General features: G+C 39.2%; 1 protein-coding gene across 6 annotated transcripts in view; it reads left to right on the forward strand.

Annotated features, from left to right (window-relative positions):
- The window catches only part of B3GALT1 (beta-1,3-galactosyltransferase 1), a 496,697-nt gene extending 478,353 nt beyond the window's left edge, over positions 1-18,344 (forward strand). For 4 of the 6 annotated variants that reach the window (XM_054678792.2, XM_024354640.2, XM_024354639.2 and 1 more), the window contains one exon: positions 13,422-18,344. In XM_054678792.2, the coding sequence (XP_054534767.1) occupies positions 13,651-14,631 (981 nt within the window). In that variant the 5' untranslated portion in view covers positions 13,422-13,650 and the 3' untranslated portion in view covers positions 14,632-18,344. Of the gene's footprint in view, positions 1-4,794; positions 10,352-13,421 lie in introns of those variants that run through there. The other 2 variants (XR_008546520.2, NM_001009096.1) reach the window with 2 other exon arrangements.
- The last annotated feature ends 1,434 nt before the right edge of the window (positions 18,345-19,778 follow it).

Genomic DNA, 19,778 nt, shown 5'->3' on the forward strand with positions numbered 1-19,778 from the left:
GGAACCATGCCTACTTCTTAGTAGAAGTAATTATTAGTGAGATTGTATACATTATTTGTAAAACACTGTATAGACTGTCACATACAGAAGGTACTGATTAAATAGAAGTTACCGTTTAACATTACTTTAAAAGAAGTAATTACTAAATGTCACAACATTGATTTAACAAATCTTTAAAAATATGTGCTGTAGTAATCCATCCAGCTATGAAAATGGTTACCTATTGAGTGTACAGATATAGAGAATGGCAAGTGAGATATTTTTCCTTTGATTTCTGATATTTTGTATGGTTTCATGTGTTTAAAACAAGGACTATTTCCTTTCACGACTGACCTGTTTTCAGTCATACTTAGAGACCTTCCCTAAATTCTACTTCTACCAAACTTTCAAACTGTCTGATGGACTTTCAAATTATGTACTAAGGGAAAGGGAAAGCAAATAGCTTGGAATTTCTTAGAAAAATCACCTATACCATCTGTTCAGAACTTACTAAAGAAATGACTATTAAAATGTCATTTCTTTAATAGTCTTTAAACAACAACAACAAAAATAGCCTCAGAATTTCATGGAAAGTCATCTCTAAAGGGCCAAGTAAAAACATCCTTTGAACGGGACTTTACAACATTTTAACAATTTCAGAAACAGGCTGACAGCTAAAATATAAAGAAAAATAAAACACATCTGTGTCGATGAACAAAAACTACAGAATTGTTTTTTGACCTTTTGTTGTCATTAGCAAAACCTGTCCTATATGCCTACTAAGTTTGTCTATGATACAAATATCCCAAGAAATTTAACTCAAAACACTCATGTTCTAAAATATGTTTTCTATTTACGAAAAACAAGAGCAAAAAGCAGAAGGAAGGCAAACTTCTCCTTCCTTTGATATAAACTTACATATATACCATTTAAGAGAGAAAGAAAGCAGTGCTGAAAATGTGCAGGGCTATAAAGTGCATTGGTCTCTGATCCACCTTCTGGTGAACATAGTTGGAGAGTCAATAGCAGAAGTCTTGTTCTCAAGAGCATGAGTACTCCATGCTGATGAGACTGGAAGGAGGGATAAGCACTGGTATGGAGGCTGCAAAAAGCAGGCTGAGGAGGTGTGAAGAGAAGAAAACACACAGGACCACCAGCAAAGTGAGCAGAAGGACATGAGGGTGCAGTGAGAAGGAATCCAAAGCGGGAGTGAAAGAAGAGAGTGACTCAGTGTGTCCAAAGCAGCTGACACCAGGAAAGCTTGGACTGGGAAAGTTGTATGCTTTACTGAGAATAGCATCAAGTGCCATGTTGATCTATTGTAGGAGTTAAATAGGTAAGGAAATGGGAAAAAGCAGGAGAGAGTACCCAGTTAAGGCCCCTAGCTATGAAACCTAGGAGGAAAGCATGATAGTAATTGGCAGTGATGCCAGGGTCAAGAGAAGGTTTTGCTGTTCTTGTTATTTTTCTAAGCAAAGGAAGACAAGCACTTCTAGAGACAAAACAGGAGTCAATGGAAATGGAGAGACTAAAAACACAGAATATAAAAGAGTCCTTTGTTAAGGGGGCTGAGAAAGCATGTACTAGTGACAGGATTTCTGATCCGTGAGGATTAATGTGATTTTGAAACTAAGAGATATTTTTAAGGGGAAAACATTTCCAAAGAGTTTTTATGATTTTATAACAGAGCTACCACCAGTTTTCTGTTGACTGACAACCCTATGCTTTGTCCAGGAGACCAATTTACCTTAATGTTTCTTTGATTATGAGACCTTAACCCCAGAATATTTTAAGGCTCAAGAGTAAAAATACAGGTGATGGACAGTAATGGGAATTGATGCAGTGGGGAGGAGAGCATAGAGAAGTGATAAAGGAACAGGAGTTCCTTTGCTTTGAAAAGCAAAGGCCTTGGGAGAGATTAAGATTGTAATCCCTCTTCACAGAGTCTAAATGAGAAGAGTCCAGCATAGCCTGAAAGAGTTTCAAGAGCAATGTGAGTAGACTGTGGCAAAGAGTTCAAGGCACCAGTAGGATGAAAACTGGCAGGCTGAGTCTCTAGCCATAGGGGAAGTAAGAATCATGAACCAAAAAGAAATTGTAAAAGAGGAGAATGCCTAGAAATAGAAATCTCAAGCATAAAATGGTATCCAGTGAGAGTGAAGCTGAGCAAATGTTTGGTGAGTAGCTTGTGAATCCAAGCAATGCTGGAGATTGGCAGCGGGGAGGACTGTGGAGAGCCAGCATAAATGACTGAGCATGGGAACAAAACAAAACACAGCATTTTCATCTGATTGGCCAGTAAGTACTAATTTAGGAAAATTGTACACATAACCACAGATTTCAGAAACAAAAAGGCTTGGTTAAAAAGCTACTCTGCCAAATAAAACTATCTGTCATTGTCACCCAGGCATTCCTTTGGGTGCATTTCTAGAACAATTTATAAATCTGATTCTAGCGCTGAAAATTGGTAAGTCCCTCCATTAAGTGATTAAATGATGATTCTCTTGGCAAGATTACACTTCGGATTAAGTTTCATTACAACCTTGACAAGCCTATGAAGAAAAAAAAAATCACAAAATCACAAAGTTATATTTTATAGTGGCTTTGTCTTAAACCTCTGTAAAATAATCATGGTATAGCCATTTCAGGCTGTTTTCGTATACACAGAATGTTAATTATGGCTATGTAAATATTATTCGGAAGGCTATTTAAATCTGGTAGATTTTTAATATCCTAAAGTTATATTTGAGAAAAGCAAAATTCTGTGTCACATTAGTGCTAGTAATGACAATAGTCATGACATTTCCTCTAACTTGTATATATCCTCCCCATTTTTTTTACAACAGTGCAAGACTTCTTAATATAGGCTCTGTCAAGTAAAATTGAAAGCTTCTTATGAAAACGGTCAACTGGAGGTGCCAAGTTTTTGTTTTTCTTTTGAACAAGAGCGAAGTAAAAAAAAAAAAAAAAAAAAAAACTGCTTTTGCACCAATTAGTCAAGATGCGTTGACTGATCGTTCCTTATGAAACATCTTATAGGCAATCCTCTCTGAATTTGTCTTTATTTATCATGTTTACATTAATAATGATAATACTTTATGTTCATGTAGCACCATTTGACTTATATAGTATTTTCAAATACGTTATCTCATTTGATCTTTACAGTGATCCTTACTGGCAAAGTCTGGCCAGACATTATCATTCTCATTTTATAGATGAGGAAACAAAGGCATAGAGTTGCACAGGCTTCAGAGCTGATGACTCCAAATCTAGAACTTGAATCTGGGTCTTCCAATGCCATAAGGCTGACTGCCTACAAAATAATTTCCACTGACAGCAGCTACATAAAATTATGTTTGGCTATTATGGATTCCAGTAAATCGATATTATATAAAGGAACAATTGAAAACAAAAGAAAAATCGCCAAGTCTGTTCCATGTATTATCAGTCGCTGCATAGTACCAATATCATTCTTTGAAATATGATCTAAAATAATACTACCTCTCTGTGGTGAGCTGAGAAATACCTCCCTAGACTTTGTAAATTTTAGATGGTGAATACACTAACAGCTTTCTGGTTTCTAAGAATATCCATTAATATCAGCCTCCCCCAAAATAATGGGCCGAATGAATACTCTTTTTGTTATCACATAGTTCATCATTTTTAAATTCTCCCAGCTGCTGTTTGTATTAGTAGGATGTCTTTCCTCTCATTCTCTTCCACATTTCTAATAAAAAATACTGGCATTTCCTTTCCCAGTGGAGAAGCCCCACCCGAAGCCCAATCACATTGCCGGGCTTCTAGGCTCTAATGATTAAATAAGTGATTGCTCTGCCTAGCTTTAAAAATGTGTCTTATATAAGGCAGTCAAGACACAATATCCATCACTGTAAAGGAAGCCAAGCATTTATTTAAAATAATGAAATATCCTCATTTTCATTTTTCCCTGAGAGGATTGTAGTGATGTTAAAAAATTCTCTGAATTCTAGAACTAGGGCAACACATTGATTTGAAGAAAGCTATAATCTTCCCTTCTAATTTGAAGTATACTTTCTCCTCAGTGAAATAAAGTGTGGCTTTCAGAATAGCAAGAGCCCTAGGCCCACACACACAAAGACATCCTCATCCCAACCACTCCTCTTTCAGGTCGGCCCCATTCTTCCCAAGGCAGGGATTTATAAAGACCTTTTCAATAAATGTCAAGGTATATTAAACTAAAAAAGAGAAAGGTTCAAATCATTTCTTCCAGATTTGGGAGGGAAATGATTTCAACTGCCAAGTCATGATGAATATTACCTCTTGCTTTACACCACTGCCTCATTGCAAATGAGTAAGTTGGGTAAGTTCAATTATGGGGTCTCTTAGAAAAGATTCATAATTAAATTTTTAAAAGGAACAAATTAGCTCTTTGTCTATCTAAGGCAGAGGAGTCAGAACACTTATTCCTATGAGCGTTCAGGGATTTCAACATCTATGGGTAGATTTCCTTAAATAGCCAAGGAGGCTGACTTAAAAGAAAGGCTAGGAGAGAGAGCCAGCCCTCTGTGATTTGGAGAGATAATAAGTTAGCAAACTGGATAGCATAATGGTTTATGAAATTCTTCCTTCAAGGACCATTATCTAGTGCTAATAGTGTTTTATGTCTTCCTCTCCTGTGCTTATTTACAGCATAATTATAAGAGTGAGAAAAAGGGGAGGAGTTGGGTATCAAAATAACCATATGCCAAATTAATGCAGCCAGCTAGAATCTCTGGCCCTTGGGGCTTGTTTATCAATTAGTTCTGTTGCAATTTGAGTTTCTGTTTTTCCCCACAGAATGAAGATACTTTGATTTCACTCATATGCCATCTCCAAGGAAAGTCATTTGAGATCAAAACATTTTTCAGAAAGGATCTCTTTTCCCCTTCTCAATATCATGATGTACTGTACAGCCAGCTCCTCACTCATTTCAAGACCATTTCATAGCACAAATAGTTAACCCTTTCTCTCTGTCTCTCTCGTGTGCTCTCTTTCTTTCCCTGTCTTGCCTCCCTTTTAGCTGGTTAATGTTGGGTTTATTTTTTTTCAACTGCTTTATCTTTCTTCACCATGTTTTTAAAGTTACTATGCAAATCTCTATGTTAAAGCCACTTGTGTATGCCATATGTGATCTGTAAATATTTAACAGAAGTTATTCAGAGTCAATTAATAACAGAAGTTATTCAGAGTCAATTTTAACAGAAGTTATTCTGAGTACTAGTTTGAGATAGTATAAGATGTAGTAGTATTTTGCAGTGAGACAGGAGAATTGTTTGTATTCTCCAAAACCAAGCCAGTACATCAGGAGCTGCTGGTTTGGGAAATGTGCCTCAATCCCAGCTTGAGTTTCTCAACTAATCTGAGTTTTTAAAGGGATCAGAGAAAACAAGTTGGCAGGAGCAAGGAATTGCCTTAAACTATGATATATTCTTCACATGGTCTTAGGAAAAGAATCTCAACTGGCTTTTCTTTTTTTTTTTTTTTTTCATCTAAAAATAAAACAAATTTTGCATCCCTTTTCACACTCGTGCTTCATTCTTCTTTGAATGCTAATTACAAATTTTTCAACCTTTGAAAGTTGGTTTACCGAAACCCAAGAAATTACTTGCTCAAATCAGGAAAATTAAAATGTAAAGGAGTGAAGTCTTGCGGAGCAAAGTACAGACAGTTCTCCACTTTGATGAGCTGACTTAGGATTTTTTGACATTACCATGATGCCAAACCATCATGATTTCAAGTAATGTACAGCATTCAATAAATTATGTGAGTTGTTCAACACGTTATTAAGAAATAGGCTTTGTGTTAGATAATTTTGTCCAACCAGGCAGCACATTTAAGTTAGGCTCGGCTAATCTATGATGTTTGGTAGGTTAAGTGTATTAAATGAATTTTCAACTTAGGATATTTTCAATCTACAATGTGTTTATTGGGATGTAACCCAATCATAAATAGAGGAGCATTTGTGCTTTGTTACTGTAGCTATAGCAAACTAATACAGTAGATAACCTGTGGCTCTGGAGGCCGGAGGAATTTGCAGGAGTGGGCAGAATGGCCACAGCTAGGAAACACAAAGATAACAGAGCCAAAAAACAGTAGGGGTAGAAGTCAAAAACCACAAAGATGCTCTCCTAATATAGCATGAATCAAAAAAAGCCAAGCAAAGGAGACAAAAACTTAGTAAAAGATTCAAAGACTGAACCAGAGATAGCAAGTCATTCTGTTCTCAGCTCAGATGTCACCTCCTTAGAGAGTGACTAATTTAAGGTAGCCCTTCTCCCCCATCCCACCTTTGTTTAGTCTCTATCCGATTATCCCCCTTACCACTACCTGAAACTGTTTTTGCATTTGTTTATCTTCTGCCTCTGTCTCCTAGAAAGTGAGAGAGAGGAGACATTTGCATTCCCTTTGCATTTCCAAATCTACTTCATTTATAGATTTGTTTTCAACATTTTTCAGATGTCTTACCAGCTCACTGCCTGGCACCTAGTAGTATTCAGTGCATCCTTCATGAACAAATAAAGTAGATTTAGAAATGCAAAGGAAATAAGAAACTGGAGACAGTCCTTGAGACACCAGAGGATGGAAGCAAGCTGCTTGGTGAGGCTCCTGCAACCTTGCCCATGGTGAAAGGAAGCTCAAATGATTGCCAAGCCAATTCGGTGTAACTGGCAACCAAGACATAAGAAATCAGTGTTGACTTGTATTTGCCTATACTTAGGATTCTCCAGAGAAACAGAACCAATAGGATATATTTAGATATAGAGAAAGAGATTTATTATGAGGCATTGTCCCATGAGATTATGAGGGCTGAGAAGTCCCATGATCTGCTCTCTGCAGGCTGAAGGCCCAAGAAGAAACCAGTGGAATAGTTTCAGTCCAAACCCAAAAACTTGAGAATCGGGGGAGCCAATGTTGTAAATCGCAGTCTGAGCCCAAAGGCTCGAGAACCAGAAGCACTGATGTCTGAGCTCAGGAGGAGATGCATGTCACAGCTTAAGCAGAGAGAGCAAATTAGCCCTTCCTCTAAGTTTTCGTCCTGTTTAGGCCTTCAGTGAATTAGGTGATGCTCATTTACATTGGTGAGGGCAGTCTTCCTTACTCAGCCTACCGATTCAAATGCTAATCTTTGCCAGAAACACCCTCACAGACACACCCAGAAGTAATGTTTCAGCAGCTATCTGGGCATCCCTTAGCCCAGTGAAGTTAACACATGAAATTAACCATCACACTGCCTGAACCATGAAGATGGACATGAAGCTGGCACCCCAAACAATGCACAGGTCACCAGAGACACACTACCCACCCGCTCCTAGGCCTTACCTCTGGCTGTACAAAAGAATTTCAGCAATTCTGTGGGTTTCTTGAAATAAATTATTCAGAATAACAGACAATCTACCGTGCAGTTTCTAGGAGAAATACGTGCTTCTTAAATTGAAAATTCTGCCCCACTAACTTCCTGAAAGATGAAGGTGGATAGTTACTGAAGAGTTCTGTGAATGAGGTAATCTGAAATACAGTAAGGCCCCTGGGGAAAAAGTCTTTCAAGTGTTCCAGTTGAATGTGTCTATTTAGAGGGATTTGTATTTAATGGATGACAAGTTAATGTGTCATCAGTGTCTGTGGCTGTGGTGAAGCTGTTAGGAAAATGACAAGTGTTACACGTGCAACTTTCTATTTTACTGATACACTAACTGGTCTGTTAAAAAAGATTTTTTTTTAATCTTGTAAAACTGAAAGAACTTTCCAGAGGTTTCTGCTTTTGTGGTATTCTCTCTTGTTTTTTTTCTTTTCAGTGGGCTTTTGGCTTTGAGTTTTCCAGGAAGGAGACAGATTTCTTAAGCAGAAAAACCTGTACTCACTAAGCTGGATGAACAAACCAAAACACTAACAGCAATACTATTTCTTTAGAAGAATGGATCAATATATGTCCTCAGGATCTAAAACCATAAACTGATGAACTGACATAATCCCCTCACTCACAATAGATCCTGCACCTTGTATCATAATACCATCTGCCTGGACAGAACCCTTTCCCCGGAAGCTCAGATGATTTGGCAATGGTTGTTAATACCTGTGATGTATTTGGAGATAAAACAGATTTATTTGTGCCCTCTCTTTATGTTTAAGGCTACTGAGACACAGAAAATCCACACCACAAGTCAGAATTACTCAAGGAGTAACCACAGACATACTGACCCATTACCAACTACTTTATCCAACTTACATGAAATGAATCTTTAGAGTTCCGTGCATCATGCTACTCTTTCTTGTCTTTAGTTACATTACTATTTCTGGCCCATGGGCATATTTTTGTACTGTTTTGCCACCTGAGAAATCTGTTTGGTTATAAGCAAAAAGGCTATTTTTTAATACCCCTTGCTATGAGTTCTTATTGTCCTTAGCCACTCTTTAGGTTTTCAGCAAGTTTCTTTTCACACTTCAAATTCTCTGTTTTTTCAACAGAGGATTTACTAGATTCTAACTTGCATTCAGTATTGTCTAAGATGTAATACTGTGCCTACTTTTGTTCTCACGTCTGAAGACAACAGGAAAAAAGGTCAGTAGAAATAGTGATTCTGTGTGCATGCATGTATGTATGTGTATGTGTGTATGTGTGTGTGTGTGTGTGTGTGTGTGTGTGTGTATGTTTCAGGTCTTCATAGAAAAGAACCTGCAACGTGTTTCTAAACTTCTTTAACAGTTTCAGCTTCCCCACCCTGCTCTCAGCATCTTCAAGCTTTAATGTGCTCTTTGCAAATCATCCCTTTTTGCACTTTTTGATTATCAAGAATCCCTACAGAACTGGTATAGCACAGTGTGTAGGAAACTAGAATGAACTAGAAAAAATCCAAGCAATGGAACCACATCTAAGAAAATAAATGCATGAGGACAGGAGTGGTGGCTCACACCTGTAATCCCAGCACTTTGGATGGCCAAGGCCAGAGGATCACTTGAGCCCAGCCAAGGTTGAGACCAGCCTGGCCAACACAGTGAGACCTTGTCTCTACTAAAAATAGAAATTTTTTAAAAATTAGCCAGGCATGGTGGCATGTGCCTGTAATCTCAGCTACTGGGGCAGCTGAGGCAGGAAAATCACTTGAGCCCAGGAGGTCAAGGCTACAGTGAGCTGTGATTGTGCCACTGCACTCCAGCCTAGGTGACAGAGTGAGACCCTGTATTAACATGTTAATAAAAAATAAATGCATATATCACTGGGCGAATAGCAGCCTGAGATGCTCCCTGACACCCTGGGCTTTCCCATCCAAGATACTGCCTATGTCTCAACAGGCCTTAGGAAGCTTGGAAGTGGCTATTTATGTAGTCACTCACTAGCTGTGTGATCTTGAGCAAGCTACTGAATGTTTCTGAGTTTCCATTCCCTCATCTGTGAAATGGAGAAAATTGTACCTCTCTTATAACACTGTAAGGAATGAAACTCTAAAATATCAACAGAATAGAATGGCATGGAATGCACCACACAGCACAGTGCTTCCTACAGGCCTTTTAAAATGAGAGCTACAGTAATAATGGTAAGAAGTATTATATTTATTACCTGTCCAGAAAAGAATGCTCATTCTTCTGTTAAAAAAAAAAAGGTGTTTATAAACTTTTTTCATGTTCTCCTCTATTTCTGTTATATTTCTCCTTTTTTAGCTCCTTCTAAACCTCCCAGCTACCTATGTTTATGCAGTCCCTTCCCCCAGAAAATCACGCGGAAAAGTATCAGATAAAACAAACTCTCAGCTGGGCAAGGTGGCTCACGGCCTGTAATCCCAGCACTTCAGGAGGCCGAGGCAGGAAGATCAACTGAGGTCAGGAGTTGGAGACCAGCCTGGCCAACATGGTGAAACCCCATCTCTACTAAAAATACAAAAATTAGCCAGGCATGGTGGTGCACGCCTGTAATCCCAGCTACTCAGGAAGCTGAGGCAGGAGAATCGCTTGAACCCAGGAGGTTTCAGTGAGCCAAGATCGCATTGTCGCACTCCAGCCTGGGTGACAGAGTGAGACTCCATCTCAAAAAACAAAACAAAACAAAAACAAATTCTCACTCTTCTAAGAAATAGAACTATGCAAGAGGAGAAATCCTTACTATGAATGAGTGAACTGCTATTGAAATAAATGGGGCCGGGCACAGTGGCTCACGCCTGTAATCCCAGCACTCTGGGAGGCCGAGGCGGGCAGATCACAAGGTCAGGAGATCGAGACCCTGCTGGCTAACACCGTGAAACCCCGTCTCTACTAAAAAATACAAAAAATTAGCCAGGCGTGGTGGCGGGTGCCTGTAGTCCCAGCTACTTGGGAGGCTGAGGCAGGAGAATGGCGTGAACCCGGGAGGCGGAGTTTGCAGTGAGCCGAGATTGCACCACTGCACTCCAGCCTAGGCAACAGAGCGAGACTCCGTCTCAAAAAAAAAAATTAATAAAAAATAAATAATAAATAAATGGAACAGGATTTGGGGAAGATAAGATCCTCCTTCACACCCTTTAGATTTCACAGATGGGTAACTAGCTACTCAGCTCAGGACGGTGTCTGAGAACCACTCACCATCTGACCCCTGCTAATCTCTCAACCCACCCTCCCCCATCCTCCTCCCCATCATCCTATCCTCTTCTTTTACTCAACTAGTCCTGGTACACACCATGCTCTCTCTCATTTTATGCCCTTGCATATGCTGTTTCCTTTGCCCAGAATGCCTGACCCCCATCCAGATAATTTCTAGCCATCCTTAAAGATTCAACTTGGTTCCCCTTTAGTGAACTTGCCATAGCATCTTCCCCAGGACTCCCTCATTGTTTGACTCTGGCATGGGTGGAGGAGTGAGATTCACGTTACGGCTAGTGTGAATGGCACCCTCTGGAGTGGTACTGTGGACAGTCTGCAGGACTTAACCTTGTTCTCCCACATTCTGCCCAGCATTCTTCCCCTGTGTATTCCAGTAGCCTCCTAATGTAAATTTTTATTCCACCGTTTTATCCATTTACTTGAAACCTTTCCTCCTAGTCTAGCAGTTTCTTAAGGGAGGAGTATGGATTCTGTTTCTGTTTGTCCAATACTTCACATACAACCGGCACTCAATAAACATTTGATTAATTGGTTGATTGATGGATGCATGGATTAACAAATGAATGAATAAATTCAAGAGTTGAATGGAGGCTCAACCATAGAGATAGAGGATAATAACTTGTGAAATGAACTCTGTAGAGATGAGGAAGGAACAATAAAAAGGAGATCAAAATGTAAAGTGGAAAAATCCTCCATTAACAGCCTGATTCCTGGCTCCCAAATATTACCTGACAGGAGCCTCTTCCAGGAGAGGCTTTTGGGGAGGCCCTTAACATCTTACTAATAGGTGGCTCACAATGGAGTAGGAAAGTATGCAAGAGGACAGAGCAATATAATGACAAAAGTAGACTAAGAATCAGATACATAGCCTAGGACAATGGCAGAGAAAGTTTGCTTTCTAGTACCATCTTGGGACTTACTTACAACCTTTTGTAATTGAAATGGAGTCCATGTCTGTATATCCCAAGTTGGGAAGCTCTTTTTTTTTTTTGAGACGGAGTCTCACTTTGTCGCCCAGGCTGGAGTGCAGTGACGCGATCTCAGCTCACTGCAAGCTCCACCTCCTGGATTCAGGCCATTCTCCTGCCTCAGCCTCCCGAGTAGCTGGGACTACAGGCACCCGCCACTACGCCTGGCTAATTTTTTGTATTTTTAGTAGAGACGGGGTTTCACCGCATTAGCCAGGATGGTCTCGATCTCCTGACCTCGTGATCCGCCCGCCTTGGCCTCCCAAAGTGCTGGGATTACAGGCGTGAGCCACAGCGCCCGGCCGAGAAGCTCTTTTTTTCTATTCCTAGTTTCTCTCACTTCCTTTTGCTTACTGTTTAAAGTTTCAAAACTTGCTGCACATCACATCCTTCTTTTTTTCAGCTTTGGTGCACCTTAGAACAGAAATTTCTCCCGGGAGGACAGGATACAGGAGCCTATATTTAGAAAGTACTTATTATGGGTTGGATGAAGGCCTAACTATGCCTAGAGTCAAGCTGCTTGAAGCCATTCTAATATTCATTTAGTTAGAACGGTAACCACACTGAGTTATTGCTGGTCTCATATGGATCATATATTCACAGTCAGCTCTTGGCTTAGACAAGAAGATATATATTGTCTCTGCTGTTCACATCGTGTATTTTTATTTCATTATGACTATTGTGCTTAGAAGCATGATTTTCAATCTATATTCCCAATTAAATTATTTCTACACAGTCTGTACATGTAAGCACATGGTTTTCTTTGAAGCAGACTTTGTTAAAATTGATATCTATTCTCTACTATCTCTGCCTTCCAGGACTACCACATTCTGCTCTAACGAGACAGGAAGAAACAATTTTTTACATGAATGGACTTCATAACCAGGCATATAGGAACTGGCACGAAGTTTTAAAAGTTCTAGAAAGCAGTAGAAGTTCTAGAAAGAATGAGAGTTCCAGAGAAAAATTAAATTTGAACACCAGCTGAAGTCTCCATCACATCTTCATTGGATCTGTGGCCCCCAAACTCAATTGTCCCTCTCATTATACTCATATTGGGTTTATAGGCAAATGTAACTAGGTAAAAAAAAATTAAAAGGGCCAGTATAATTTCGTCAAGGGAACACATGGGTGAATTGTTGAAAACCATAAAAAGTGACACCGTTTAGATCAACTCCAAAATAAATGCTGCCAGATGTCTGAAAGGTCACTTGGGTGATGGGTTCCATGCTTGAGAGGTCAGCATATCCTCTGCATGAAGTTTCATAGAAAACTAGAATTAGAGCTCAGAGTTGTGGAAGCCAAAGTAAGGAGAAAAGGAGGAACAGTTGGGAATTACTTCTAAGTCTGAACCAAGAGAGACACAGCATTAGCAGAGATTTTCCAGTGTGATAAACACATATTCAAATAGAGAGTTAGAGAAAGCAAGGAAATGTTGAGAATCAATTCCTTCACCAGAATCAAGCAAACAAAAGCTCAGACTCGGAAACTGGAAAAGAGATATGAGGCCATGGGTGAGATTTCCTATCTTGAAAGAAGACTTTAGTGCCAGAAAGTATGTCACTGTTAAAAAAAAAAAAAAAAAAATACCTCCTGTGAAGAGGGGGAATTCTTATTTAAAAATGACTAATGTTCCGCTTACTTCATCTTCATCTAGAATTTATAATCTATGTATTTCTTAATTGGGTATTAATATACATACACAGCTTCTATCAAGGAGAGAGGAAAAGGGGAGATGGTTATGACAGGAAGTTTTTGGTACTGATGGAAATGAATGATCATGTGTATTTTAATCCTTGAGGGCAATTCTTATACCCTTGTTATGTTTATTTCAGGATGTAGAACGATGACATAAATCTAAATGACAACTGTACTTTATTGATTTTGCAGAGTTAAGAGGAAGATTTATGAGTCATGGAACCCTCCATCAGATTTGGAAGAAAGTAGAATGAGCGCAGAGGTGACAGACAGCCACTGAGGCCCATGGACAATCTCCACCTCACGCTTCTCTATCAAACTTGAAGATTTATTAGTAATATGCTGCCTTTGGAAGATGAAAACAAACTAGTGCCAAGGAGGCGTATTCTTCAATATTTGGAATAGACGTGTTCTCAAGACAATGGCTTCAAAGGTCTCCTGTTTGTATGTTTTGACAGTTGTGTGCTGGGCCAGCGCTCTCTGGTACTTGAGTATAACTCGCCCTACTTCTTCTTACACTGGCTCCAAACCATTCAGCCACCTAACAGTCGCCAGGAAAAACTTCACCTTTGGCAACATAAGAACTCGACCTATCAACCCACATTCTTTTGAATTTCTTATCAACGAGCCCAATAAATGTGAGAAAAACATTCCTTTTCTTGTTATCCTCATCAGCACCACTCACAAGGAATTCGATGCCCGTCAGGCAATCAGAGAGACGTGGGGGGATGAGAACAACTTTAAGGGGATCAAGATAGCCACCCTGTTCCTCCTGGGCAAGAATGCTGATCCTGTTCTCAATCAGATGGTGGAGCAAGAGAGCCAAATCTTCCATGATATCATCGTGGAGGACTTTATTGACTCCTACCATAACCTTACCCTCAAAACATTAATGGGGATGAGATGGGTGGCCACTTTTTGTTCAAAAGCCAAGTATGTCATGAAAACAGACAGCGACATTTTTGTAAACATGGACAATCTTATTTATAAATTACTGAAACCCTCCACCAAGCCACGACGAAGGTATTTTACTGGCTATGTCATTAATGGAGGACCGATTCGGGACGTCCGCAGTAAGTGGTATATGCCCAGGGATTTGTACCCAGACAGTAACTACCCACCTTTCTGTTCGGGGACTGGCTACATCTTTTCAGCCGATGTGGCTGAACTCATTTACAAGACCTCACTCCACACAAGGCTGCTTCACCTTGAAGACGTATATGTGGGACTGTGTCTTCGAAAGCTGGGCATCCATCCTTTCCAGAACAGTGGCTTCAATCACTGGAAAATGGCCTACAGTTTGTGTAGGTATCGCCGAGTTATCACCGTGCATCAGATCTCTCCAGAAGAAATGCACAGAATCTGGAATGACATGTCAAGCAAGAAACATCTCAGATGTTAGGATTTTTACCAATGTAAATATGTTTCTTTTCTTTTTTTAAGAAATGGGACCTAAGGTGTTGGTATTTTCCAGGTGTCGGGGGAAATGAACTGGTGAAGGGGTTTTGTAAAGTTTTTGCTTCCTGCTATAAGTTCTTTTCTTGGATTACCAATTTATGAATGTTAGACTCTGGTCATAGAAACAATAAATGAGTTAGAAGGGCCAGATTTCATTCTCAGTCCCAGAGCATTGCTATTTATCTCAAAAAGTGACTTCCAAACAACTCTTAGGATTGACGTACTGTGCATCTGAGATAAAAATTTGGTTCTGGGAAACTGAAACTCACAGTAATGTGTCATATCATCCCTGCAAAAATTAATACACAAATAGAAACCATTTTCAAAAGCAATTCAGAAAGGATGCACAGTCAGGAAGACACACTGGATGTGATTATTAATATCGTGTGTGTTGTTACATTATATTTTTACATATATTCCCATATAATGTGTACAGTATTTGCAGTTCCACCAAGAAATGAACTTGGTACCTGCAGAGTGGCTGCAGTTAAATAGATGGGAGTTTAAATTTGAGAATCAAACATTCTATGTGTTTGGAAGACAACTCTGCTTGCTCGTCCAAGGATTAAATCTGGTCAGCAGGTGGAATGTGTATAAAATGCTACTTAACAAAGTAAACAAAAGATTTTTTTTTCTTTTTTTTTTTCTTTCTTTTTTGTTTTGCTCTTTCAGAACAAACATTAAATGGTGCCTCCAAGGAAACTTTGCCAAATGTAATCTCACCTGCTTCCTTCCAGACAGTGTCGCTAAGTGCATTTCACAGTTTTTGGATCTGGAAGGCATATGTCTCTATGTAGAAAATAAGTTGGTTGGAGGCCAGAGAACAATAAATCACATTGAGAAAATACAAATTTAAGTATGCATTATAATTAACATAAGCTTAGCAATAGTATAAGATGCCCCCACACACAGACATTTGCAAAGCACATGAGAAAATCTTTAAGGGTGTCAATATTATTGAAAGACTTGGCCCTACTTGCTAACATCTGAAAACACCAGAGCATGTTCAGCAGCAATGCTGTTATGAGGTATTCTGGGGGCTCTGTGATTGAGGAAGGATGGGGAAGGCCAGGTTCGGGTCCCGTTGATGCCACCATACTTATTGGGCCATATGAGTAGGCATCGTAATCTTGTGCTTCAATGTGTTCATTTATAAAAATGGCTGTAAAAAACACCTACCTCACAGGTGCTGTGAGAGCAAATTGCATTTGCTAAGTATTTTGAGATCCTTAGCTTAAAAGGTGCTACGTAATGCAATGTATCATGCATTATGCTAAATGCTAAAATAATTGCATAATTACAATGATGGTCATCAGTAGCAGTAATATCATCTTAATATAAAATCTGCTGAAATAAAGATCAGCTGTGAACTATCACTGCACCTAATTCTACCAAGGCTTGACTTTTCCTTGGCTGTAATTTAGGTGTTTGGGAAGGCTTCCATTTCTCTGAGATTTCTTCTGGTTTCAATGAATAAGTGACTAGGTCAGTGTGTTGCCTTGATATCCCAAGGTGCTGAAAGTAGAGGCAGCTGCCTTTCTTTGGGAAGGAACCTCTGGTTGGGGGTATATTACAGTAAATGAAGCATATACTTTGCAAAATGCATCACGACAACTTAGATCTCAGGAACCACTGAATCTGAATTCTCTCTAAGAACTTTGAGCGCAGGTAAAGCTAGTTCACCTCTTTCAGAAGCAGCAGAATAGGCAGTCAGCAAACCTGCACATTGCACATCTTCTACCATTTATTAGAAAACACCTGTTTGTTCTCAAAGAAAGCCCCACAGCTGAAAGAGTGTACCTTTTTTATTTATTTACTTATTTTTTAACCTGACCCCTGGAGCCCCCCGTAGGAGTTGATAGCAAACAGATAGACACAATGAATAAGTGGAAGTCATGGCTTGTTTCTGCAAAACACGATCTCTCATCCCCCACCCTAAAGGACCTGATATGAGACAAGACTTCCCATCCCTTAACACATCTTCATCTTATGGTCAGCAGGACTGCTGGTTTTGATTAGACAATAGCAATTAGGTAACCTGGGGAGAGATGGATCAGCACAAGGTGAACCACCCTCCAACCAACCTGCAGCCTCAACTGCTGTGAGTTCCAATCACTGGGAAAGTCTCATGACTTCTTACTTGGTTTACCTTCGAGTTGTGCAGCTGAATCAAGCCTCTGTCTCATACTATTGCCTTGCATCTACCCCATGCTCAGTCAAACCACCTCTGGTGTCAAGAAATTACACATTATAAACATCATATATGTACACCTATGAATCGTTTTATATGTGTGTGCATACATTATGATACAGCCCTGATCTTTAAAAGGAGCAAAAATCAGAGAATCATATGTCTTAAAGAACTATTTCCTTACTTTTTTATGCTAGGTAATGCCCATGTGACAAACATGTAAATATTCATCAAAGACCACATGTATATATTTTAAAGGCATTTTTTCTTCTCCCCAACTGTATGTATAGCTAGAATCTGCTTGCTGTGTAACCTTTTCTTCTGCATGGAGCTTTTGGTGAAGCAAGGCCATTTGTCCAGTGTTTCATAGCCTTAAGCATGTTTGCCCTTCGTTTTTTGAATGTTCAAAAAATGTTTAAGTGATCAAGAAAAAGCTCTAACTTTCGACTTTTGTTAATTTTATGACATGACACTGGCCAAAATATTGTTTCAATTACTGTTGAGCCATTCTTATCATTTCCCTGACATAAAATATGCAATGTTTTAGACAGTATTCTACCAAGAGTCTCTCAGACAATTTTTACAAAAACTCTTTTTTTCCATTATGCACTGGATAATAACAGTATCAGTGTCTATGTTCTTAAAGTTCCTTTTTTTAATTTACTTTTTGGAAAAACGTTTCTCTTTGGTGGCTAGTTTCGGTGGCTTGGTGTCTTCTTATATTGGAACAAGTGTCCATTTCAATATATAATATTGTATTTTTAAATAACCAGAATCAACAAAATGAAGATCACTTTTAATTTGGATTCAATTCAGAAGAATAAAACCCCTTTGCGTGACACGATATGGGGAAAATAAACTATTTACAGAGGAGCCAAGGAAGAAGTTTTTCAATCAAATCTCTTCTATCAAAAGACAATGGAATATTTACCTAAAGCATCTGGGATTCATTTTTTACCTTTCCTAATATGTGGGTTTAGTGGGAGAATTGATTATGTCATTTCTTCTGTAAAGGTGAAAATAGTTTTTATAAACAACAAAGTAACTTGTGAATGAAAGAAGTAATTTACTAGAACAACGCTTGTTGATGATAATTGACATTTAGGTATAACGTTATATATGAATGATTGTATTTATGTATTTATTTGTCAAAATTGTACATACTGTTTCGCCAAAAGTAATTGTCTGTAAAAGTGCACTCTCCAGGTTTGTAGTACTATTTAGGGTTACATGGGTTGCCAATCAAGCTGCTAATCAGAATACTATTTTTTTGTATCAATGTTATAAAACTAAAAATGACAGACACTGAAGATATCTTTACATTTTCTTCACCTTCCTCTTGAAATGTAAACTGTTGACTGAAAGCGCGATGCTTATGTACAGGCCCATCTGTCATGAGGAAGATTATGGTTCCATAAAGCTGATTTTTTTAAACCATTGGGACAAATAAACAGAAGGAGAACAAATGTGTCACTTCTCTTCTTTTAGAAAGAATCTCTTTGGTGAGACGTGATTGTTAAAAGCTGATGCCCTGCCATTTACCATTAACCTTTTCCACAATCTCAATGTAGGTAATAGTTCATGCCATTCAGAGCTCATCCCCAAGAGCCCAGTGCAACAGTCAACACAGAGACTATTCCATCTAGTAAGTAGACCAGTGGCTACTCTGGGATTTAGGAAACAGGGATTCACTTGCCCCTTGGCGGCCTCAAGGAATCATTTTAACCAGCCTCTGTATTAAAGTCTGTGGGTTAAACATGCCAACAAACTCCAACTCAGTGGGGGAATGTGTTTGGCAAATAATGTGTTTGGCAAATTAGGACATGTTAAATCTAAGGCAAAAATGTCATTGTCCTGTTTCATCTGCATGTATCCTTTGGAATACTGCATGTTACTTTAGAAGTTTAATTGGATCAGAAAAGATTTATTCAGACATCCTTCACAGCAGCCAAGTAGATGTTGATTGCTGATCCCTGATTGTGTAAGCAAGAGACTGAGAGCTATTTAAGAGACAAAAGTTCCTTTTATTATCAGTCCTGATCTAGCTAAACAGATATTCACTTTTTTCTTTGTTTTCTTCAACTTATTCTAAGTTCAGGGGTACACGTGCAGGATGTGCAGGTTTATTATATAGGAAATCGTGTGCCATGGTAGTGTGCTGCACAGATCATCCCATCACCTAGGTATTAAGCCCAGCCTCCATTAGCTATTCTTCCTGATGCACCCTCCCCTGAACCCCTCCAGACAGGCTGCAGTATGTTGTTCCCCGCCATGTGCCCATGTGTTCTCATCATTCAGCTCCCACTTACGAGAACATGTGGTGTTTGGTTTTCTGTTCCTGTGTTAGTTTGCTGAGGATAATGGCTGCCAACTTCATTTATGTCCCTGCAAAGGACATGATCTCATTCGTTTTTATGGCTGCATAGTATTCCAGATATTCACTTCTTAATAGAAATTTAACTTTTGATTTACTCCCCATATACCTTGGAGTTCAAAAAGGTAAAGTTTATCAGGTGAGTGGAACTATGTGAATTAACAATAAAATCATAAAATATACAGATTTGTATTCCACATAACTTCTTCAAAGGACCAACATCAAGAGCAGTGATCTAAAAATATAGTCTCCAGGTTGGGCACAATGGCTCACGCCTGTAATCCCACCACTATGGGAGACCGAGGTGGTGGGTCACCTGAGGGCTAGGAGTTCAAAACCAGTCTGGCCAACATGGTGAAACCCCGTCTCTACTAAATGTACAAAAATTAGCCGGGCAGGGTGGCACACTCCTGTAATCCCAGCTACTTGGGAGGCTGAGGCAGGAAAATCGCTTGAACCGGGAGGCAGGGGTTGCAGTGAGCCAAGATTGCACCACCACACTCCAGCCTGGGTGACAGACCACAAC

The sequence above is a fragment of the Pan troglodytes genome, chromosome 13 (assembly GCF_028858775.2).
Source record: "Pan troglodytes isolate AG18354 chromosome 13, NHGRI_mPanTro3-v2.0_pri, whole genome shotgun sequence".
Taxonomy (NCBI): Eukaryota; Metazoa; Chordata; class Mammalia; order Primates; family Hominidae; genus Pan; species Pan troglodytes.